This window comes from Paroedura picta, chromosome 5 (assembly GCF_049243985.1).
Source record: "Paroedura picta isolate Pp20150507F chromosome 5, Ppicta_v3.0, whole genome shotgun sequence".
NCBI classification, from domain to species: domain Eukaryota; kingdom Metazoa; phylum Chordata; class Lepidosauria; order Squamata; family Gekkonidae; genus Paroedura; species Paroedura picta.
In genome coordinates this window covers 60,941,907-60,966,673 of record NC_135373.1, presented here as the reverse complement: position 1 = coordinate 60,966,673, position 24,767 = coordinate 60,941,907, and the positions used below count along the sequence as shown (strand labels likewise).

General features: G+C 41.6%; 1 protein-coding gene across 5 annotated transcripts in view; it reads right to left on the bottom strand.

The window, feature by feature from the left end:
- TAFA5 (TAFA chemokine like family member 5) overlaps positions 1–24,767 on the bottom strand; it is a 373,750-nt gene that overhangs the window by 252,773 nt on the left and 96,210 nt on the right. Inside the window, exon 1 of one of the 5 annotated variants that reach the window (XM_077338255.1) lies at positions 9,464–11,330. The exons of the other annotated variants lie outside the window; for them this stretch is intronic. Coding sequence (XP_077194370.1) covers positions 9,464–9,554 — 91 coding nt within the window. The 5' untranslated portion in view covers positions 9,555–11,330. Of the gene's footprint in view, positions 1–9,463; positions 11,331–24,767 lie in introns of those variants that run through there. 5 annotated transcript variants of the gene reach the window in all.

Genomic DNA, 24,767 nt, shown 5'->3' with positions numbered 1-24,767 from the left:
GGGGGGAATAAGTGAACTATGACAATTCTACATAAAATAGCTAGTGAGGAGCCAGCCTAAATATATAACTTCATATTTCAATTAGGTAAATAGCAACACAGAAATGAAATGTGTGCCTATGTATCCTACAGTGAGTTTTCTGAAAGTAAAGCATAGTCTTTAGACAGGGGGAAAGAGAAGGGTGATTTCCCTGTTTTCTCATGTAGCTACTTCCCCTACAGGTTGCTATAAGTGATGAAACTTACTAGACCATCTATTCTGATGGTTTTCTGCCAAAAGAAAGCATGGTAGAAGTCAAACATGCTGAAAATGTATATTAGGAAGAAAATGGGAGAACACAGCACTGAAAGTAATTATTTCCCCAAAACAAACTATCTTGGGGACTATGGCTTCTGGAAGTCCATCTTTGGCACAAAGAAAGTCTACAGTATCTCTTACTGCCCTGAAAGCATCAGAAGGAATTTTACTGCAGTAGCTTTCATGATGCTAGATGGGGTCTCTCTCTCTGACCATTTATGCACTGGGAACTTCACTGCCCCAGCTTCTGTGCAGGAGCACAAATTGGGGGCGGATGAGGTACACCAGGCCAAATGCTCCCCCATGTGGATGCAGGAAGAGATGGGGCTACCTGCTATGACTAAAACTCTAGCCTGCAGCCTGGCATGAAACCTCCAGTGCATAAATGGTCTCTCTCTGGAAATGACCATCTGTACAAAAAATATAAATAGGTGTATTATGAAGCACCCATAAATAGTGCCTTAACTTACTAGTCAGTTTTTATTACCTACTTCCTTCCTCCCCTCAAATCCTCTAGCAGGTAAAGTTTTCTGGGGGAAAATTTATTCTAACTTCATTGGGGACAGAAAATATAGAAACCAGCAAGACAAATCCGTACTGCTCCTTACCTTTTTTCAAACTGCAGAGCAACATTTTCTGATAGTAACTGCATTAGACATGTACAGTGAATTTAATTCTAAAACGTATTTCATCCAGAGACTGCTGATTCAATAAAATAATATAATTATGATGAAAATAATAACATGAAAAAATAAAGAATGAAACAGCCAACCAGATGGTCAGTGGCGGCAGTAAAATTGCTCAAACTGTGTACAAAGAATGTCACAATGGAGGTCCAGTTATGTTGCACTGATATCTTGGTAGGAAGTATGGCTTACCATCAGCCAGTAATTCATGGGAGCACAAACCAGACAAGATCATGGAGAATGATGATAAACCAAGATTTTTGGGAACTTCCAATTACAAACAGATAAACGCCGGGAGCATAGCACCCTTAACATCACAATTGTAGTGGGAAAAATGAGAACCAGAGTTTAGATCATTGACACTACAATCCCAATACAGAATAGGAAAGAAAAATAAAATATCAAGATCTAGAAACAGATCTGGGATAGGAAAGCTACCATCAGGCATGTTGTCATAGGAGCCCTTAGAACACTGCCTAGAAGTTTCATAAACACCTGAACATGTGGGGGCATAGTGCAAATCACCAGCTCAGCTCCAGAAGATAGAGTTGTTTGACACAGCTAGAATTCTGCAAAGATAGCTCTGCTATTCACAAGAACTCGATAAGATCTTGAATTGCAGAACACCCGGTGCAGAAGAGAACTCTAAGTGATTGTAAGTGGTTTTTTTTTAACTTTCTGAATAATCCACTTGCATGCCCCACCATGAAAGGAAAAGTTCATGGCTCAGTGACGGAGCATCTGCTTTGCACAAAAGAGGTTTGAGTCCTGATATCTCCAGCTAAAAGGATACTGTTGATGACCGTTTATGCACTGGAGGTTTCATGCCAGGCTGCAGGCTGGAGTTTTAGCCATAGCAAGTTGCCCCAACTCTTCCTGCACCCACACGGGGGAGCATTTGGCCTGGTGCACCTCAACCGCCTCTTTGTGCTCCTGTACAAGAGCTGGGGCAGTGACGTTCCCAGTGCATAAATGGTCGATGTGATGGCATTCCTGAGTCTTTCTGACCCAGCATAGCTGTTGTCAGTCAGAGCAGACAATCCAACCCTTGATAGAACAAGTATTCCTTGCAATCCCTTTCCACTAGGGATGGGCGATTCAGGTTCGGAAACACCCGAATCGGGGCCGATTCGGACGTTTCTGAGCCAGAAACGGTCTTAATTGGCCCTCTAGCTCCCCCTAGCAGTCCGAATCGCCGATTGGGTGAATACAACTATGTATGATTAAAAACTGAGGATATGCAGATTGGTTTGCATTGGCCTCTTTTCTAGGGTTGTGCACTTCGGCGCCCAAAACAGCCATTTCAGGCCGAAGCTGGGGGGGGGGGGTGCATGCAGGCCTGCGTGCAGGTGCTCTTTTGCATGCCACCACCGGTGCTTCCCCTCCCGTGCCGTGGTGCTGGCTGCTTTGGCCTGGAACAGCCACTTCAGACATCGAAGCACACAACTCTTTATAGCACACAAAGTACACAACATCTTTATAGATACCTTAAAAACATGAATTAAAGGACATCACTTGGTTGTACAGCAAAAGACCCACATATTGGAGCATGAGTAAAATGGGCATAGTTGAGTTCCAGTAAAATTATATGGAAGGGGCGGGGGCTTTGTAGGCTTGTCTGAATGCCAGCAATGAGAGCAGGGCAGACACCAACCTGTTATAACCCTACTCTAAGCATAGGATGAGCATGAGGCCCTTTTTTCATGCCTGGCCTGTATAGAAAGAAAGTCTCCCACTAAAAGTGTTTGGAAACTCAGGCTCTCATATTTTCTTATTTTTCTTCTTATTTTTAGCCCAAATAAGTTCTCTGCAGCTATATCCTAGCACCCTAAATAGTCAAGTGAAGGCTCATATATGCACCTGATCCCTATCATTGATACAGGAATGAGAGGCTTAGGGAGACATTGCTTACTGACACAGAGATGAAGGGTACCAATATGCAAGCTACAGCCATGTGGCCCAATGTCAGGTTCATCATAGCTGAAATGGTTTCTGGAGACTCCTACTTACCACTTTCATCACTTCAAATAAGTATTCTGTAGGTAAATGAGAAGAATTCTCAGTTGATAGTAACATAAAAACAATATATTATGGCAACTTGGTTCCCATCCTACAAGCAACAGAAGATCATATTTAGTAAGGCTGAAAAATGGAGGAGAGACTGTTGTGTGGTAAACCTCCAGTTTTTAATGCAGAATCCACACCATCTACGGCTAAGAGAACATCAATCAGAAAAGAGCCCAACCCTAAGGCTTTGGAGAAATGTCAGAGAAGACAATACTGGTAGATGGACCAATGGTCAATCACTTAAGGCACTTTCACACATGCTAAATAATGCAGTTTCAATTGCCTTCAATGACGGTTTGCAATTGTATTTATGAAGGTGAGTATTTTCCACTCTGAGTGGCAGTAGTTCCCCAGGGTTTTTGAGGTAGTCCATATCACCTGATTACTAATTATTTTAATTAGGTATGCTGAAGATTTAATCTGGGACCTTCTGCATACAAAGCAGATACTCTACAAAAAGGAAAAAAACCCTACGGAGGGGAGAGACTCAGAATTAGTTTTTCAGTGAGTTATGGTCAGGTCTTCTTATGCAGCAAATACCCATTACAAAAGTTGTAACTCAAGGAGATATTTTGTGAATGTGTTTTTTTAAGTTTAGCCGATTAGATGTTGAAGTCAACCCTTTCCAGAAAGCAAAATGACCTGGACATGCAAGTTCAAGAAGAGAGAGCTAGAATAACTGGAATATATATATGTGTGTGTGTGTGTGTGTGTGTGTGTGTGTGTGTCATTTATAGCCTGACTTTGTCACTGAGACTCGAGGTAGATTAATAAATGAGATATTTACTTATTTAGCATATTTTCAGTATACATTCAGAATGTCTTTCAGTATAGGGCAGTTTGTGTGTTCATTTATATCTTATTTTTCCTTCCTAACAGGGATTCAGAGCAGCTTCTAAAAAACATATTCATAATGAAAGTTATTAATTATTATTAATTCTATTAAACAACATCCACAAATGCTATAATCTAAAACCATGTGGGTAGGCTAAAACTGGAAGCACCAAAGACTGGCACCTTCTGCTCTGACACATTTTGAAGACTTGGGTAACTCACACATGGTTAAGTAGCTGGCATATATACCACGTATGTCAAGACCTGTCCGTCATTTATGCATCTAATTCTTTCAATTAGGTACAGACATCAGTTAAATTACAGGATATTTATGGAAGAAAGGAGCTAATGCACATTTCACACAATCTTGTTATCAATTTCTCCTTCTGGAATAACTCACTGATAACAAAAAAGGATTCTTTCAACAAGTACCAACCAAAAATAAGCAGCTTGAACTGAAGCAAGAGCAATCTGGGTCTGTATAACATGTCACACAATGGTTTTCTAAACATTCATTGGACTGTATAGCACCCTACTCCATTTCCTGCACATATCAGTAAACTGCAACCCTCTTGGCACAACATTTTATGCTGTGGTAGGGTACAAGCAAAAGCTACAACTAGCTCTCCAACAGGTTCACTGGCTATCGATTGAATCCTGGATCAGGCTTAAGGTCTTGGTAACTACCTTGAAGGCCAGACACAGTCTGGGCCCAATATAACTGAGGAACCACCTCTCGGCCTATGTCCAGAGAACACTACGCTCAACTAATTCCAGTGTTAGTGATCCCTGGGCCCAAGGAAGCACATCTGGCCTGGCCCCCACTTGGTGGCATGAGCTCCCAAAGGATATTAGGGTCCTGCGGGAGCTAGCACAGTTCCACAGGGCTTACAAAATAGAGCTTTTCCACCAAGCTTTTGGTTGGGACCAATGAGCTAATATAATTGACTAAGACCCCCTAGTATTCTCCCCTACTGGAAGTCCACTGAAAGTTGTGCAGGAATCACAATGAGATTATTCTATAAACCGCCTCGAGACGACACTTTCAGGAGAAACTGTCAGGTGGGATATAAATCAAATTATAAATATAAATAAAATAAAGATAATAGTTTAAATGGTTTCTTGATGGAGAGAACTACATTCTTCTGCACATTGCAACAGCTTATTGTTAAGACGCCACATGCCATTCACCAGAGGGCAATTAGCATTCATTCAAAGGCTTGTTTCTACCATTTTAATTGCTAACAAGTTCTTTAGCTATAATTACAGTTAATACATCTTGAGAACAACCAGTATATTGCTTGCAATGGTTGTCCAATATGACTGCACTTTGGGGCCACATAATAATTTGCAAGGTTTCAGTGGCACAACTACTGGCATAGTCCATTCACACTCCAGCTTATGTGCAACAGGAAAATGGGAAACGGGTAAGCTTAGGATTGCTGGGCTACTGAAATCAAAACACAGAGTTTACCAAAACGGCCACTGAAGTGAACCAAATCTTTAAAAAGGACAAGAGATATAAAACCAGTCTGAAGAGGCAGCCTCATTTATTGCCAACAAGGACAATGATCAACTAAAATATACTTTACATACTTTCAGTCTAATCATAACCTGCTAATAAGAGATTTGGCTACAATTCTTCATTTCCTGTAGCTTTGGTTAAGCTTTTTGAATACTGTCATCTTTTCTTAGAATTGTCCCAGTTCTACATAATCAGTCACCAACACAGTATTCAAAATCCTTATGAATAGAGGGAGGGTGGACTGTTCTTCCACATAATTATTAAAGGGTATGGAAGAATGCAATGAAAACTCAAAATCTTAATTAAAAACTAGATATTGCAAAAGTATACAAAATCACAAGATAAAGAATGGAGTGGGTTGCACAATATGCTTTGTATACAGAAGTTCTTTCTCCCTTGCTAATTAAGTTATTTAAAAACCTTACACATATTCAAAATGTATATTCTGCCACATTTTCATCAGTAAATTTGTACTATTGAATAAGTACAAAGGAGGGGGGCAGGAAATTAACAGCACACAAAAAAACAGACTTTTCACCTCTATCTCCAACAGAAAGTAGAACTATGTAAATACTAGAGTGTCACAATGGAGATTAAACCATCTTGAATTTGGAAGAGCCAATTAATATATTATGTCTCTTTTTAATTTTCTAAAGCAACTGCTATATTTTTTTAAGTTTTAACACCTCTTCAGACTGACAGAAAGCAACTGGAATATGCTAAACTGCTTTGTTTAGCACATCAGACAGGCATGGGACTGCAATTATAGATCACAATAGCCTTTTTGTGGTTCACAGGTCTATTCGTCTTTTTGAAATGCTGAAAGATATATTGGACATGGGGGAATGGATTAGCCACAGGATGACCTGCATTTCCACACAAAGCCCCAAGTGGAGGGAAATGGCACACTCTGTCATCCTTTCTTCACTTCTTGGACAAAAGAAAACATATTAATGAAAAATAAGCATGTCGACAGTTTGTTCCCGCTCATCTCAGAACAAGTACTTTCCATTTCTTTACCACCTGTGAGAAATACAATATTGTAATAATGGGATTGGTGTGATTTTATTGTGTATTTTGTATTAAGAACAGATCACTCCACAACAACAATATATTATAAATTGGACTACTGTGCATGGAAAGCCTACCCAGAAAGTTTATCACATGCAAAAGTTATTCTGGAGAATCGTAAAACCCTGAAAATCGGAGTGACATTCTTAAGAGAGTAACTACTGACTTTATTGTATCTTTTCCATAATTAAGTCAGAAACATACAATAGCTGCTATTTATGACTACAAAAATTCTCACAAGATACATATTTATTCTGCAAACATAACATTTTATTGAGGAGACTGCTGAGGAATACTGATAGATTATCAAGTTTAGTTAATGGATTAGTGACAATTAATATATATATATATATAATTATTCATAATATATATAATTATATATATATATATATATATATATATATATATATATATATATATATATATATATATATATATAAATCATATTATATCATATCATATCATATTATATATATATATATATATATTATGAAGAAGAGGCCAGAAACTACTTGGCATAACATAATGAGATAACTCCAGAGTAAGTATCTGAGAACTACATCTGCAGACTAAACCAGAAGTCAGATAGATACTTTGCTAAAGGGTACTGGAGTAAGCATTGCTTGAAGTGGGGAGCACATCTTGTGACAGTTCTGGCAAGTCAGTTTGGCCAAGTAGACCAAACTCTAAGTCACTCAGTAAATACAATGGTGATATAAATGCTCTGTCCTAGGAGAGATTTTTAAAAGTAAATTGTAATGTGAATTAAATACCAGGAATGAAACACCGCCGAGCATGAGACAAAAATGTTTCATCCTCAGTTTTATGTGAAAATTAATAATTTTATTAACAAATTGGGAACCAGCATTCTAACGCTACAAGAGTATTAGGCCCTAATATATTGTCACAATAAAAATGGTTATCTTCTACTTTCATTCCACTGATTTATGTTCAGTGCAGTTACTGAATACCTGGAGATTAATTCTATCAGTTTCTTACATTTAAAATGAGATAGCACTGGATAAATGAAAAGATGCAAATTAATTTACCACTAACCCAAATGAGCACAGAATGTTTATACTGCAAAAGAAGTGTTTTATATTAAGTTAAAATAGCAATACTAGTACACAATCATCTATGAAGGCAAAAATGATGTACTTAATGCTGGGAAAATGTATGACATGGAATTCTCTCCAAAATCTATTTAATTGTGTGGTGCTGCACTAGAATCTAAAGCTCAACACTGCTTATGAATGTTGAAAATATATCAGAATCCTCAAATTAACAAATGGACCAAGCTGCAATATGTACATCATGCCTACAAGAAATTACATTCAACCAGCATGTAACCACATGGGTAGGAAAATATGCACCTATTACTAGGAAGGTATCCTGATTGGTAGGACGTTCCTCTCTTGTTTTCAAAAATGTAACAGCTGAGATTGAATCTATCCTTTGGTAAACTAACACGACTCATTAGGGAAGTGTAAATATCAAATCAATCATCAAAACTATTAATAAAAGGCAGTTAAAAACATATTGAATCGTGTTTAAATGCTTTTTAAGAAAAATATATTCCTTACAGTGCCTTCCCCTTAGGAAAAAATATCACCTTAAGTAATGAGGCAAGAAAAATGCATCTCATGATGCTAAATTTCTTTTTATTAAGAACCATAAAATTAATTAGTTCTTGGAAGACATTAGACAAGGCATTCCATTCATTTGTAAACAAAAGGAAAATAATTGTCATAGAACTAAATGCTTCACTCTGCAAGGTTATGCCAATGAAATATGTTACTAGAATTAGCTTATAGAGAGAGCTGTATAGCTAAAAATATGCTTCAAGGACTGACATGTGTCAAATTAAACCATCAAAAACCCTACACTGGCTAACTGGGAGATACTTTGCCCAAGACACCCTAGAAGTTCTTCATATTCCTAGAGTCAGCAATCTGCACTTCTTTTAATGTTCTCAAAGATGGGTGTTGAGGCATCTGCATATCCACTTTTATAATTCAGTCATTGTTGTGAAAAGTATCATTTTAAAAGTCTGCTTAATATTGTTTTTTTTAAAAACATGCAGCATTATCTCATCCCACACATACATCTAAATATTTTTTCTCCATAAAAACACTAACATTTCATTACAAGATATATTATAAAACAAATAACTAATTAAACCATCATTCTAGAATCCAGATCCCCAGTAAGGTGGTGCGGGAGAGGAATCTCAGTAAAAGATACTGTCTTCAAAATGAAAATAACCTTATGTTCAGCATAAGAAACAACTCATATTTCTCTCATTCCCCAACATAAAACAATAATCTCTTTTTCTCATGTGTTTTCCCTTATTTTTGAGGCCATATGTATTTGCACATTTCACAGAAAAATCCTAAAAACCAGAGGCAGAAGGCCTCTTCTAGTTTTAGGAGAAAAGGGGTGAGGAAAAAGCCTTCTGCCCAAGCGTTGCTCTTCTATGCCTTACCATAGAACTTTAGTGCCATCTATTGAAAGTGTACTGGATTTTCCCCCCAAAAAAGAGAGACAGAGACAGAGGATGACTATTCAATTGTTATCAAAAATAAGATTTTGTTTTTTTTAGTTTTAGTAGGTTATTATGGTGCATTAATCTCTTAAAAGTAACTTGCTCTAGACAGTAGGAAAGTTTGTCATCCATCAGAAAACATGAGTTACAAAATGAATGGCAATTCCAGCATTTTACCCAGATATAAGCATAGAATGCACTCATTAAGAATATTAGCCTTCCTATGACTATCCTGTAAATGAAATAAATATTATCTGCTTGGAGAATAACATACCAATGGAGATGCAGAGAGAGAGAGAGAGAGAGAGAGAGAGAGATCTGTGAAACTAGAACATTAGAAAATGTAATAACATATGATTAGGCTATACCAACTACAGACCTGTGCATTCGAAAGGGGAGGGGGAAATAGTGTGTATGCAGGCATGCAGATATAATTACCTTCTTTAAGAAACTGGGAGTGGATGACAAATATAAGAAAACAGCAGATAGCTGCTCCTGCTAATGCCCATAAAGCTTTCAAGAGCTGCATCTCGGGTTGAAACTCAGCAAATACCCAGAAAGTCACACAATGAATTTCCAGAGCGATGCATCAATGTTTCCCGGGTTGAAGCCAGCCAGTAACCACACTTCCAAAATAGAGAAAAAGCTTGGGATCGGGGAGAGCTATTTTTCCCCCTCCTGTGGGGGGGGGGAGGAGGGGGGAGAAAGGGGGCTAACACAAAGTCTCGAGCAGCAGCATGATCTTCAAAGGAGACCAGCGCAGAGGAAGCAGAGTCTGGGCTCCATGAATCAGCTTTCTGTTTCCTCGGGAGTTGAGCAGCATTTGGGGAGGGAAGGGGGGGGGGGGGGAGAGGGAGGGAAGACAATCTGGGCAGAATTGCGCAATCGCTCCCAATGCTCCGACGAGGTTGTTTGCGTGTGCGAGTGTGTGTGTGCTGCCGCCGCTTCTCTTCCTCCTCCTTCCCCAGTAACTGCTTCAGTTCAGCAACGAGGGGAACGCGGGAGACAAGACGAGCTTCACGGCGCTGTTCAGGGGAAGAAGACGCCTGGCGATCGGGAACAACGCCGCTGTTATTGCTGCTTGCTTGTCTTGGGTAGCACTCTCCGGGCAGGAGGAGGAGAAATGGGTGGGCGGCAGGGATTCCCCCCTCCCGGTTTTCTTTCTGTAACGAGGCAGCTCGCTTTTGCCCTCAACTTCCCCAAGCTGATCGCGGTTCGCTTCTCTTGACAGCCTTTCAAGGGTTCGCTCTCTCTGTTGTTAATTCCCCTCCCCGGCTCAAAGCGATTCAGTTTCTCCTTTCATCCTAGGACATCGCGGAGGCCAACCGGCCATGGTGGGGCATCTCTTGCGCCGCTTTGCGATGCCTCGCGGGCGAGGGGAGAGCCCTCCTCCCCCTGCTAGCTGCCACCTTTCAGCCTCCCTGCCCGGCGGGGGCGGGGGGGGAAGCCGGGGGTCCTCTTTTCCTCGCACCCTTCTGCGCGCCCCCCCCTTCCTCTGCTGCACCCGCAAAGCGTCTCCTGGCAAACAAGCAGCTGCCGCCGCTTCCTGAGAAAGAGAAGGCAAAATGCAGCCCACAGGTTGATCCCTTCAACGCAGTGCCATTCCCTGCCACATTGCACAAAGGCCGGAGCTGGCTGGGCGCAGCGCAGTCCGGGTCGAAGGATCGCTTCTGGAACCGACCCCGCACAGGCGCTTTCCCGCCTTCAGACGACCGAAGGGTAGCGAGCTTGTGTCCGATGGGCGAGGGAAAGGCGACGGCGGCGGACTCGGCTGCCCCCGCCGCTCCCGCTCTCTTCTCGACGGGAATCTTCCACCTGCAGCTTCGTCCCCCGCGCCAAGCTCGGGCTCCGAGGTGCCTACGCTGCAGAGGCGGCCCAACTAAGTAGCCGCCGGCTGGGCAGAAGCAGCTCGCCGGAGATCTGCTCTTCCCTCTCTGGGGCCGCCGCTGAGCCTTCGCTTTCTCTTGCGGCGAAGAAGGCACGCCGGCTGGCGGTCTGGCTGTTCCAAGAGCGCGCTTCTGCCCGCGAGAAACCGGCAACGGGCTCGCCCTCCCGGCTCCTGGTCTCTTATTTAAAGACGGCGAGCGCCATCGAGCAACTTTCCCCAATTCGTGCTCTTCAGCGTCTGGGTTCCCTCGGCGTTAATGAGCATGCCCGAGAGGCGAGCCTGCGCGCTGGGCGCAAGCAAAACCCCCTCGGCTCGAGCGCTGGTGCTCAGACTCCATCAGCCATCGCCTCAGCAAAGCAGCGCAGACCTGGAACTTGGCCGCGGGAAACAAAGCTTGCGTGGGGAGAGACACCCGGGGGGGGGGGGAGGGGAGGAAAAAATGACCAAAGCAACAGGAGAAGCAGGAGCGGATTCCAGCTGCGCGGAGGGCGCAAGCACGAGGCAAGAAGCACTCTCCCCGCTGCCTTCCGAGTATAAATGCAGGTTTCCTGAGGGTGAGGGTTAGTCACATACAGGACGGCTTGAATGCTTCTGTTCAGCCACAGGCCAGAATGCCAAGCTGTTGCTCGAAGGCCAACAGTACCAGCAATTTTGGGAGAAAACACTGAAGTGTAATGAGGAAAAGGGGAGCCCTGTGTGACTTTTGACAATAATAGAGGGCAGCACAGGAGGTTTAAGAGCCACAACATGGAAGAAGAATGCCGCTTAGAAAACAGTGAAGATAGGCACACCCGAGACTCCCCCCACGTACTGGGTTTTTTGTTGGGTTTGTTTTTTGCATCTGGTTTCTCTACACTCCACTCCCCTGGTATCTCAGTTCTGCCCAAAGAGCCTTGTGCTACCTGCAGCTTTACTGGTGGTTTCCATGTCACAATTGTATAAAGATACCCCAACAGCCCCCCTTCTCCATTCCTATTGTGTCTCCTTATCATATTGTGTCTCCTTATCATGGTCCAACTTATCTATATGAGAGTGTCACAGAGATCAATGGGGCTTGCTTCACTGAAACCAATGGGATCTACCAACCATTTCTGTTCCGTTGCTTGCACCATTGCCCCTGTTCTCAAAATTCAAAGAACACTGGATGCTAATAAATGAAAACAAAGTGAGAATTATTTTACTATTTTTCCTTCAGCCAGAAGCTCTCCAGTCTTTCCCTTTCTTTTTATGTAAAGCATGTTCAGTTTGGCTAATTAGAGACTTTTAGCAGCCATAATAGCCCAGACTAGTGGCATTTCATGTTGTACCCCCAGATTCAAATTTCTACTGAACTACAAAGCTGTGTGACCTTGGATCAGTAACCCTCTCTCAACCTAGCAATAGCAATATTGTGGGACCAAAACTGTAAGAAGAGAGAGCCGTTTATGCCAACACAAAGTCCTTAACAGAAGGGTGAGATAAAAATGTATGTAAGAAATAGTGACAAGTAATTCTGAGCACACTTACTTGTGCTCTATTGTATCAGATCTAAAATTGACCTACAGCTTATTTTATAATAGATACAAAGTTAACAGGTACAATGACTTTGCATAAGAACAATATGAGCCACTTGGAAAACAGAGATGGACTGGGGGGAGGGAGAACTGGGAATAATCATTTTTGAATAGCACAAACTTATTAATTATTATTAGATTTATTCCCCAGTGCTATTGGCAAACAGTCTTGTGGCAGGTTACATAGTAAAACCCCCACTTAACATAGAACATTTATAGTACCCCATTAAAATTACATACCCTGGGGGCATCAGTATTATTTCTCCGGTGATACTAATTCAGTACCTCAAGCATAGTTTCAGCTTCTGCTGAGGAAATCAGTAATTATATGATCACAACAAAATCTTTTGCTGCAGCTCCTTCATCAACAGCAAATTTGGTCATGTGTCTTGTAGCTCTCTTAGACTGTGCTCATGTAACTATATATTGTTTTTACTAATGCACCTTCATAAATATTAGAAATCAGTGAAGGACTGGTGACCACCATCTCAGTAGGAAACATATGTTATGCCTGCCAAGAATTGCTATGGTGATTTAAAGTTCCATTATTTCTTCAACAAAATATAACTAATTCATTGCTACATATAAATCTAAAATATGGCCTCTACTACTAGAAGGAAGAATACATTTGCAATGTACTTTTCTATATCAATTCCCTGTTGATCTAGATCTTTCTGTTTTTCTGATGTCCCTTCAAATGGAACAGAGTTTAGTTATAATTGCAAGAGTGAAGAAACGCCAGTCATTAATTACCCCCTGCAACAGCAACTAAAATAATGAAAAACTAGATAGGACTGGTGTGATTAGCTAGTTGTGATTAGCATTATCTGCTGATACAAAGGACAGGGCAAGCAGCTTATGAAGTAAACATTATACAAGGTGTGAAAAATATGGAATGGAATTTAATCTTAATTTCCTGCCAAACCCACCTCCACAGGGGGGGCCTGTTTGCTTCTTCCTTGAGCTCCATGTGTCCATCCCAGGTCCTGTGGAGCCCAGCAGTTTCCACTGGTGAAAACAGTGTGAGGGTGGAGGAAGTCTGAAGCCTCTCCTTGACCTGTACAGTGTTTGTAGCCATACCCTGTGACAGAGTGTTTTTAAAAAGTTATTTCCCACATGAATGTGTGACTGAGATGGGTCAAGAACCCATTCGTTCTTGCCTGCTTTGTCCTAACAGTAAAAGAAAGTAAAATCTTAGCTAGCCAGGAACTGGGGTTCAAGAGGATGGCAAACTTTCTGAAGTGTCTTCAGAAATTATTGTCTGTACATTAGGAAAGAAAATTAATAAATGTACTCCACAGAGTGAGACTTTGTGGTAGCTGTCATGAGCATGAACATCCAGTGATAATATGTTTGCAACACGTAAATGACACCGAGCAGGAGAGTAGACATATTTCTGCATCACAGTGATGCACCTATACCACTGCCTTCAGCTTCCCACAAACAAATCTCTCCTCTTGCTAGAAGAGAGGCAAAAATGAGTTGAGTGAAAGGATGAATGCAGTTTAAATATTATAACATCTGATGTCAAGAGTAACCAAACTGCTTTCAATAAACATGCTACTAGAATCTATTTATTGCAATTACAGCATAAAACTAGAAATCAGTACTGTGTTTATCTCATTCTGTTTCAGACTGCAGACAAAAGGAGCAACTGTTGTTTTCCCGAATACAAATGTATGTATGGAATGTAGTTCAGTAGCTTTGAGCTACCTTTTCCTTTTTAAAAGAAGTTAAATCCAGTGTTTGACTGACTAGGAATTATGGTGTAAATCCAGTGTTTGACTGACTAGGAATTATGGCTTCTTTTGTCCAATAGGATAGAATGGATTATTAGCCACTAATCTGGGGATCATTTCAATACTCTAGGCTCAAATGAATGATATTAAGACCATTAAGTACACATTCATAGCAGAGTAATATAAAGATTAGGGATCTTTACTGATCCTCTACTGTGACCCTCCAGCACCATTTTTGCCCTTGGTGTATAGTACATGCATCACCACAACTGGTAAGTTTATACAAGAAGCCACATGACTGAGTTTTTCTAGTATTTTAGCTAATTAATACTATCATCTCCCTGAGATCTAAAAAGTTAGATTGTATATGACTAGCCCTGCAAACATTATGTACCCTAAAGACCTCTTTTCTGAAATTACAAATAAGTCCCTCTGACATCCCAGGTAGTATGTTCAAAGTGTAAAAATTACATGACCCTAAATACTCAGGATTATAGAGCACATTTGCATTTAAGCTTCAGCCAGAAGACTGAAAATAAGCTTAGACTGAAAACTACAGAGAGGATAGCTCCTGACTGAAGTCTCAGCCTTCATTTGGGCTCTTTCCATTTAAAAATATAATCGCATCAACATAATATGCCATTAATTTCCACAAAGTGCGATCCCACTTTTGAACCCAGTCCACTTGTCTTATTTCTGCTGAAGTGCAAATTTATATTACCCACAAGTTTGTTTCAAGAAAAAAAAATACAGTCTGAACCATTGTAGACTTTATTGGCCTTTCAGTTTTACCAGCATATGCTTGCCTCAGGAATTGTCCTTTTTTAAAGCAGGAAAATACATCTTATGTGAACCCAGCACTATATTACCAAATCAAACCCAGCTCTGAGCAACACAAGAGATGCAACATGGCATATTTTGCAAGTATATAAAGCTTTCAGAAATGGTTGGCATTTTTAACAGTCTTTCAAAATGTAATGTGTTATATTATGATAAATCAATCTTAACTCATTGCAAAAATTAAATTCACCCCATATCTAGAAGCTCAGGATTGTACTTTCATGGACTTCCAAGTTTCTCAACGAGATTCAATTTGATCTTGAAGATTATAGCAACATTTCAGAGGTCCTCCTTTCCTAGAAGCCTCAAAATGCAAGTGCATGCTGTGTCAATATGTAACAGCTGATACAGTTCCCTGATAAGGCTTAGTGAAATATCCAGTTCCAAAGGGAACCTCTGAAATCAGATCCAACAGGTTTCAGTAAGACATATCCCAAACTGCTGCTGTTCCTGCCTGACTGGAAGCCTATCCAGTGTATATTTTAACTTTGATGGGACTGACTGGCATCCTAAATTTTACCGCTACATAATCCCAGTCACACTCTACAGGCTTTAATACATGTCCTACCAAAAAAAAATCATTTTATTTTCATAACTGCATAAAAAGGCAGTGCATTTGGTTTATAACATCAGTTGTATCACCAAACATAAAGACCCAAACAATTACAATGACTTCTACTCCACCAAAAGGATTAGTTACTGCCTGCTGTCAATGATCCACAGAAGAAGAGTTGGTTTTTATACCCCACTTTTCATTACCCAATGGTGTCTTAAAGCAGCTTACAATCGCCTTCCCTTCCTCTTCCCACAACCACCACCCTGTGAGGTAGGTGGGCTGAGAGAGTTCTGACAGAATTACTCTTGTGAGAACAGCTCTTACAAGACTGTAAGCCCAATGTCACCTAGCTGGCTGCATGTGGAGGAATGGGGAATCAGATTAGAGGCTACTGAACAACTACATTCAAGCTGGCTGTCAGGTAATGGCTCACTAGGCTATTTTGTTGCAGTTATGGCATTGTTGATTTCTTGTATGGTGACTCTTTGGTTTAAAATCTTCCTGTGATGGTCCATGAATTTTGTTAATGGTATTCTTTGAAAAAACCTGGTGGGCTCATTGTTCACTAGGCTATTTTGTACAAAGTTTGTTTATTTGTTTATTTAAGTTCACAACACAAACTGTCATGGCTCAATCTAGATCTTTGGTGGTCTAAAATGTACCTCAGGGGCTTTTTGCATACCTGTATGGAACGTTATGTGTTTCAAAATTGCTATTACAAGCGGAATAGAAGAAACATAAATGATCCAATCAGAATCACTTTGGGAAATGTACACAGAAATGAAAACATAAATTTAGCTATATCCCACTGAGAGACAGGCAGTCTATAAATGTGAAGGTTTAGTATTAAGCATCCTACTCATTGAGCTCCTGGCAAATAGATGGGGAAGAAATGGAGATAGTGACAGATTTTATTTTCCTGGGCTCCAAGATCACTGCAGATGGGGACTGCAGCAAAGAAATTAAAAGACGCTTGCTCCTGGGGAGGAAAGCTATGGCAAATCTAGACAGCATCCTAAAAAGCAGAGACATCACCCTGCCAACAAAAGTGCGTTTAGTCAAGGCTATGGTATTCCCAGTTACAATGTATGGTTGCGAAAGTTGGACCATAAGGAAGGCCGAGCGTCAAAGAATTGAGGCTTTTGAACTCTGGTGCTGGAGAAGACTCTTGCGAGTCCCTTGGACTGCAAGGCGAACAAACCTGTCAGTCCTAGAGGAGATCAGCCCTGACTGCTCTTTAGAAGGCCAGAACCTGAAGATGAAACTCAAATACTTTGGCCACCTCATGAGAAGGAAGGACTCCCTGGAGAAGAGCCTAATGCTGGGAGCAATTGAGGGCAAAAGAAGAAGGGGACGACAGAGAATGAGGTGGCTGGATGGAGTCACTGAAGCAGTCGGTGCAAACTTAAATGGACTCCGGGGAATGGTAGAGGACAGGAAGGCCTGGAGGATCATTGTCCATGGTGTTGCGATGGGTCGGACATGACTTCGTACCTAACAACAACATACAACAACTCATTGAGCACTTATATTTCCTTGATGTAAGTACTTTGTTGGATCATAATAGCATATATGCATGTGAACCTGTATTACAATGTTGTAACAATACACAATTGCTGCCACCTTCACTTAATTACTGTGTAACTTTGGCCAAATCCCACTTACTAAGAATGCAAGTTATATAAAAGTTGCACTTGGCGAAGGATGTTCGTGTTTTATTTACCTTGCAGCCTTTAGGTATGATTTAATAAATATATGCTCACTGTTGCATTTATAACAACATAAGCTAGAATTCTCCTATCCTAAAATTTATTTATTTATTGAATTTCTATACTGCCCCTTCCCTCATGGGCTCAGGGCACTTTACAACATATACCTGAAATTATTTTATTCTTATGCCTGCTTTATTATTTATTAATTTAGATATTTATATCCCCATTTTTGCCCCCACGAGGAAGCGAAGTGTCTCTGAACATCATGGGCTACTCCTCACATCAAGTGAGGTAGCTTAAAATAAGAGAAACTGACTGGCCCAAGATTATCCAGGTTTCTAGTCCATGATTCTAGACACTATACACATAATACACAGGCTGACATCTGGGAGCTTTTCTAGAAGTTAAAGTCCGAATCCCTTCTGGCACCTTAGGCTAGCTGACACAGCCTTTGTCCTACTCCAAACAAAACAATTAAAGGAATATGTTCTTTATGAAAATAACAATAACTACTTTCTACCACACAAACTCTAGAGGGCGTCACCCCAAGGGTCAGACATGACCCAGTGCCTGCACAGCAGATACCTTTACCTTTACCACACAAACTACTGTCATAGTATGTCAACATTATTTTAGAAGATTTGAAGGTCTTGTAAGAGTTTGTAATTATTCTTCACAAATTAGAATAAAGACTTTCTAATTTGACTATGGACTTTTGTGATATGCCCTTCCATGGAAGCAAATCTGTTGTTTCAAGCCTACCTTTTGGGAATCCAGGAAAATGTCAGGCAGTAAATTGAAGCATCAGATAGTATTGGCAAAGCTGTGATTAACTGGCTATTGAAGGATAGTGCCTGTGGCATAAAGGTTAGCGGAGAGATCAGCAATGAAGAGGCTATTATGTTGATGTAAGCATACACAACTAGCATCAATCCTTGAGAGATGCAAAAAGTACCAGGTTGTTTATCAATAATATTATCCTATCATAGTAAGTGGATGAGATTAGTATCTCAACTCCTGACCCTCCCACTATAAGAAATTATAGCAATTTACCTTACTGTTTTCACCTTAACTTTAAGGCATCTAATGCACTTTCTCAGTCACTCTTTAGTAGTAATGTAGTAATGTAGAATTAAGAAGGCTATTATTTGTTTTATTTTAAAATATTTGTGAATTCAGTATATCTGAGTCAAAAATATAGCCAAAAAATACCTCATCAGTATTTTCTAGATATTCTTTTTCTGTTGGATATTACCTGAGATATTTATTTGGCTATCAGATATGGCTGAGCCTGAAAAAATCCCCCAAAATATTTTAACTTTGGCTACCATTATGACTTCAGCTATCCAGCAGCCCCAAAGTATTTGCTGATTTTCAGGGCTGCAAGACAACTGGAGTTAAAATGTGTTTAAACGGTTTTACAGTCTCTTTAAACACATTAAGGACGTGCAGTAATGGGTTTAAACCAGTGGTCCCCAACCTGCGGGCTGCGGCCCAGTGGCGGGCCGCGAAGGTCATGGCGCCGGGCCGCGGTTGCCTCTCCCCGCCCCCCCGCAGTAAAAAACTTCCCAGGCTGCAAGCTTACTGCGCATGCACGATTTCGGCCATGCATGGCGCATGGGTGCGGGCACGCATGTACGATGCGCGGGCGGGCGGGGCAGTTGCCCTGCTGGTCCCTGGCCTAAAAAAGGTTGGGGACCACTGGTTTAAATTACAAGTCCAATGATATAGGCTAGATATCAGGACAAAATTTTTCACAGAGTAGTTCAGCAGTGGAATAGGCTGCCTAAGGAGGTGATGAGCTCCTCCTCACTGGCAGTCTTCAAACAAAGGTTGGATACACACTTTTCTTCGATCCTTTAGGATGCTTTGGGCTGATCCTGTGTTGAGCAGGGGTTTGGACTAGATGGCCTGTGTGGCCCCTTCCAACTCTATGATTCTATGATTACCTGTGCCTTAGAGCAGGGGTAGTCAACCTGTGGTCCTCCAGATGTCCATGGACTGCAATTCCCAGCGTTTGCTGGCAGGGGCTCATGGGAATTGAGGTCCATGGACATCTGGAGGACCACAGGTTGACTACCCCTGCCTTAGAGAAGATGTTTAAAGGGACCACAAGCCCTTTAAATATCTTCCAGGAGAATAATTTAAACATCTTCAGAGATACCATATCATTTGCAGAAGGCATTTAAAGAGACCAAAATCTTTTAAAATGCCTTTTCCCCTTCCACTTAAAGCAATTGAGGATAGAGGCACCTTCTTTGGGGGCCCACTGAATTGGGCCAATCTTTTTTGAAACTTGGGGAAACTTTTTGGTGGTGTGGTGGTGGTGGTGTTGGGGAAAGGCATCAGCAGCTATTTTGCAAATTTGGAACCTTTTGCAAATTTGGAGCTGCTGGGATTGAACTCCCAACCTCACGGTCAGAGCTTTCAGACAGCCTTTCAGCCGCTTACCACTCTGCGGCACAAGAGGCTCTTAAGACATTATAACAGTATTTAAAAGAACATATCTGAAATGTTTAAACATTTAAACACAGAGATGCACATAATACCACAACCTGGGGGAGGGGAAATAGTTATGGTGGGTACACAAAACATATCTAAAATCTTCACCTGCTAGTGAAAAGGAGTTCTCCAAAGATGACATGAGTGGACAAGTATGTCCATATAGGAAAAGGAGGTCCTTAAATTATGCTGGCCCCAAGTCATACAGGCCTTTAACATTCAATACCAGCACTTTGATCTAAACCTGGAAGCAAATTGCTTCAGTGCAGATTTAACAAAGCTGGAGTGATATCATCTATTAGGCTCTATTCCAGTTAACGTTCTGACCACTACATTCTGTATCAAGTTCCTTTTTCAGACAGTATTCAAGAGTAGTCCCATGTAAAGCTTATTGTAGTAATCTAATCTAGATGTTACCAAAGGCATACATCACAGCGACAAGAAGCACCCTTGGCCATTGCTACTGCTGAGGATAACTAGGAGGCCCAGGTCCAACACCACCACCAAGCTACATACTTGTTATGTGAAGCACCCTGAGGATTTAAGGAAACCTGGTATTATGTGATAGTAGCTGAGCAGTAGTAGTAGCCAACAGGGATAATCAAACTATTTGTATTTTGTCCATGTAGGCTCAGTGGTTGGAACTTGTGTTCTTGTAATTGAGATATTTTATCTAGAAGTCTGGCAACAGTCATTTAAATATGGAAAAATGTCAGCCTGTATATTTAATAAAATGATTTTATTCTGAAAATCAGTTTTGCTTGCATCTAACTAAGATGACAGCGTAGAATGACTATAACTTGATGACCATGACAGACTAATCATATCATGATAAATAGAAATAGTGATTTTTGCCTGCCAAGCCACACGCTGGTGCTTTAGCTTAATCAAGCCATCTTCAAGCATTCTGATTTGAACATTAGGGAAAAACTTGTAAGACTACTGAAGAATCTTAGGTGCAATTGTATGCAGACTTATTTCAGAACTAGGGGCAAAGCCTGTTGTATCCAAGAATACAACGGGCACTAGAGCTTGGCAGTGGGAAGAGGAAGGGGAGGAGTTGTCCAGCCTGTAAGGGCATGGAGTTGAATTTGTGTGTTGTGTGGGAGCTTGTGGTGGCAAATGAGGGCATGGGTGTGGAGATATGGGTGTCAAGAACCTGTGGTTTGGAATGTTCGTTGAGTGTGGGAAAGGACTGATCTTTGGGAATTGTGGCATAGTGGTTACATATGAGCTTTCTAGAGCCATGTCTTCAGATATGCGAAGGAAAAATCAGACTGGAGACTCTTCTTAGGGAAAGATTACATGGCAACCAATTCCCCCCAGTTCTGCGTCATTTCCCTTCTTGTATGAATTAGGCCACAGACACCGAAATGCCCCTCTGCCCTAATACACATGGGGTAGACACAGTACACAGGTTTCCACCCTGTTACTTCTGTCTCCATTTTTTCACTGTTGATAAAATGTTATGTGCCCACATGCTTCTTTCATGGTTGCTCCTTAGAAGAAGAATGGATTTTTGTACCCTGCTGTTTACTACCCAAAGGAGTATCAAAGCGGTTTACAAACACTTTTCCCATTCTTCTCCCCACAATAGTCAACCTGTGAGGTATGTGGGGCTGTGAGAGGTCTGAGAGAACTGGGACTGGGCAGCAGTGATCCAGCAAGCCTCAGGTGTCTCAAAGCATTTTCCAATTGTCTTCCCTTTCTCTCCCCATAGCAGACACCCTATGAGGGAGGTGGGGTAGAGAGCCTCACAGGGAAGCTGGCAAGTTTTTAGGTTTCAAATTTCATAACTAATCTGTTTTGTGACTGCATTATTGATTTCATCATTACTACATATTCAATATTATATATTTTCACTACTACATTTTTATCATAACTTTAACACATAAGTAATATAAAAGTAAAGGTAAAGGTATCCCCTGTGCAAGCACCGAGTCATGTCTGACTCTTGGGGTGACGCCCTCCAGCGTTTTCATGGCAGACTCAATACGGGGTAGTTTGCCAGTGCCTTCCCCAGTCATTACCGTTTATCTCCCAGCAAGCTGGGTACTCATTTTACCGACCTCGGAAGGATGGAAGGCTGAGTCAACCTTGAGCCGGCTGCTGGGATTGAACTCCCAGCCTCATGGGCAAAGCTTTCAGACGGCTGCCTTACCACTCTGCGCCACAAGAGGCTCTTGTATAAGTAATATAGGTAAAGGTAAAAGTAAAGGTATCCCCTGTGCAAGCACCAAGTCATGTCTGACCCCTGGGGTGATGCTCTATAGCATTTTCTTGGCAGACTCAATACAGGGTGGTTTGCCATTCCCTTCCCCAGTCATTACCCAGTCATAGCTGCCCAAGTAACTCTGCCCATGCCCTGGCCTGTGCATCACCTGATATCCTGCCAACTTTCCCGTGGGCTACAGCAGAGGAACGAGACAGATATCTCTGGCTGTGAGTCCCCCATCCCTGCCATGGGGAAATGTTATCTGGACAAGCATCATGTGCTGTTGTATACACCCACTGGGGCAAGAGCCTCCATCTTCTGACTGCAACGGCAGGCATCGGGGATGCAGCTGAAGGGCACCTAACAACCTGTATGCTGCCAATCTCCAACCATGGGGTGGGCACTGTCATTCACCCACAGGGGCAGGCATTGGTGATGCAGGTGGGGGGTACCCAGAGCTTCACACATGTGGCAGGCAGGGCACGGTTCACTCCCTCTCACATCCCCAATGTGGTACGTAGGGCATGTGCCCTGGCTGCCACCCCCTAGATATGCCTCTTCTTATACAATTATATTCAAGATGTTGCATTTAAAACTTATTAATTTTTACTTGTGCATTGCAGCACATTTATATATAATTTTAGATTGTTTCTCATTCTAAATTTTTCTCCTTATTGCATAGTACACACTCCATCTCTCTTCAAGGTTCATAATTGATCTGTTTCACAAATAAGTTGACTTGATGAACTGCATAATCACTATTGATTTTTACAGGTATATAATCTAACAAAAATACAGTAGGAAGGCCTACTATATATGTCATAAGAAAATTAAGAAAAATATGTTATCTCCAGAGTCCATTTTGTTACATACATTTTTTTTGAATGATACATTTAAAACAAATCCTTATTCTGTTTCTATTTCATTACTATACTTTTATGTACAATGCTTTGGACTTCTCCTCATTCTCAACAGAACTAAATAAGAGTTTATACAATATTGATAAGGTTTATGCAATGCTTTAAAACAGTGGTTCTCAACATTGGGGTTGCCTGGCCTCTTCTGGGGGGTCGCCAAGTTGGTTGTTGCCAAGATGGCAGCAGGTGGTCACAAGTAGCAGTGAGCAGCTGCGTGGGCACCAAACAGCAGTGAGTGTCAGAAGGCAACAGTAGAGACAGTGGCACGTGGCAAGCAGTGGCGGCAGGTGGTGGTGGCTGGTGGAGGAGGAGCCATGGCAATGGCCACCTCCACTCCACACCAACTGTTATGCGCCTGCACACACACGCATCTGAACAACAGGTAGAGTGGCATGGAGGCGTCCATTGCCATGACTCCTCCGCCGCCGCTGCTGCCGCCGCCTGCCGCCTGCTGCCCTCGCCTGCCTCGAGATAACAGTGGCTGGAAGCAGCGGTGGGCAGTGGCTGGTGGTGGCGGCAGAGGAGCTATGGCAATGGCTGCATCCACACTGCCTGGTTTGTTGTGCGCCTGCGCACGTGTTGCACAGGCGCACAACAGATGGGGTGGCGTGGAGGCGGCCATTGCCATGGCTCCTCCGCTGCTGCCCGCTGCCATCGCCTGCCGCTGCCCACCGCCACTTCCAGTTGCTGTCACCTCAAGTTAGGTGAGCAGGCAGAGGTGGGAGGCGGTGGCGGAGCCATGGCAATGGCCGCCTCTATGCCGCTCTGCCTGTTATGCACCTGCACGCGCGCACACACACTCACATGTGCCAACCCCACTGCCGCCACTGTTGGGGTCGTGGAGTTAGAGCAGTAGAGAACTGCTGCTTTAAAAGAACAAACATAACACTGCAATTCTACAAAGGTGTATCTGTAGGAATGTGTTTTGCTTGTGACTGCTTCCTCAGTGAACCCCAACCAAAAACTTTATAGTACATGTGCCTAGAAGCCTCTAAATAACATTCATGTCACAGTGATTATCATCATGGTTTTATTGCCGAGTAACGACTCCTACATATACCTCTTTTGTACAGCATAAATAATTCTAGCTGCTGTCATCATCATCTATTCGAATATTTCTTCCAATATTTTGGTAAAGTATTAGATAATACCTAGTAGCATGTTCCTAGCTTCCATAGGGAATTTATACTTCAATATGTTCTGCATTTTTCCATGTATTTTCTTGCAATATCTTTTTTTTAATTTTTACATGTCCATCATATATGAAAAAAGGTTCCATGCATATCTTCACATTTCCATCATTTTCCTTTGTAGTAGGGGGAAGATTGTTTCAATAATTTTAAAACGTGATGTTATGCTTTAATTTGTTAGCTGCCTTGGTAACCCCTGTGAGAGCAAAAAGATGGGATATACATTCAGAATAAAAACTATTTCAAAACACAAATGCTTTCTTTCTACCATGAAACTCATTAGAAATTATCTTCTGGTAAAATCTATGTGAGTGGTGCTCTTGTGAAATATATGCTGAATCTACTTCTTCATAGCTATTGGCAAGCCTGCCTTTTAAAGCTTGCATGACAGAGATATAAGGACATAGTCCTTACAATTGGCATGTAAGTGTGCAAAATTAAGCAAAAGAGACATAACAATTTTTAATCTATATCATAAGAACACTGAACATCTCTCTCTTTGTGTATAAATGGTTAAATGGCAACAGCTATCTTTATTATTTATAATCTTCCAACTCATCCCCTGCCCTGATTTGTATTTCCTGAAATTGCCTTATCACTGAAATCCTTCATTCCTATGAAAAAGAGTGC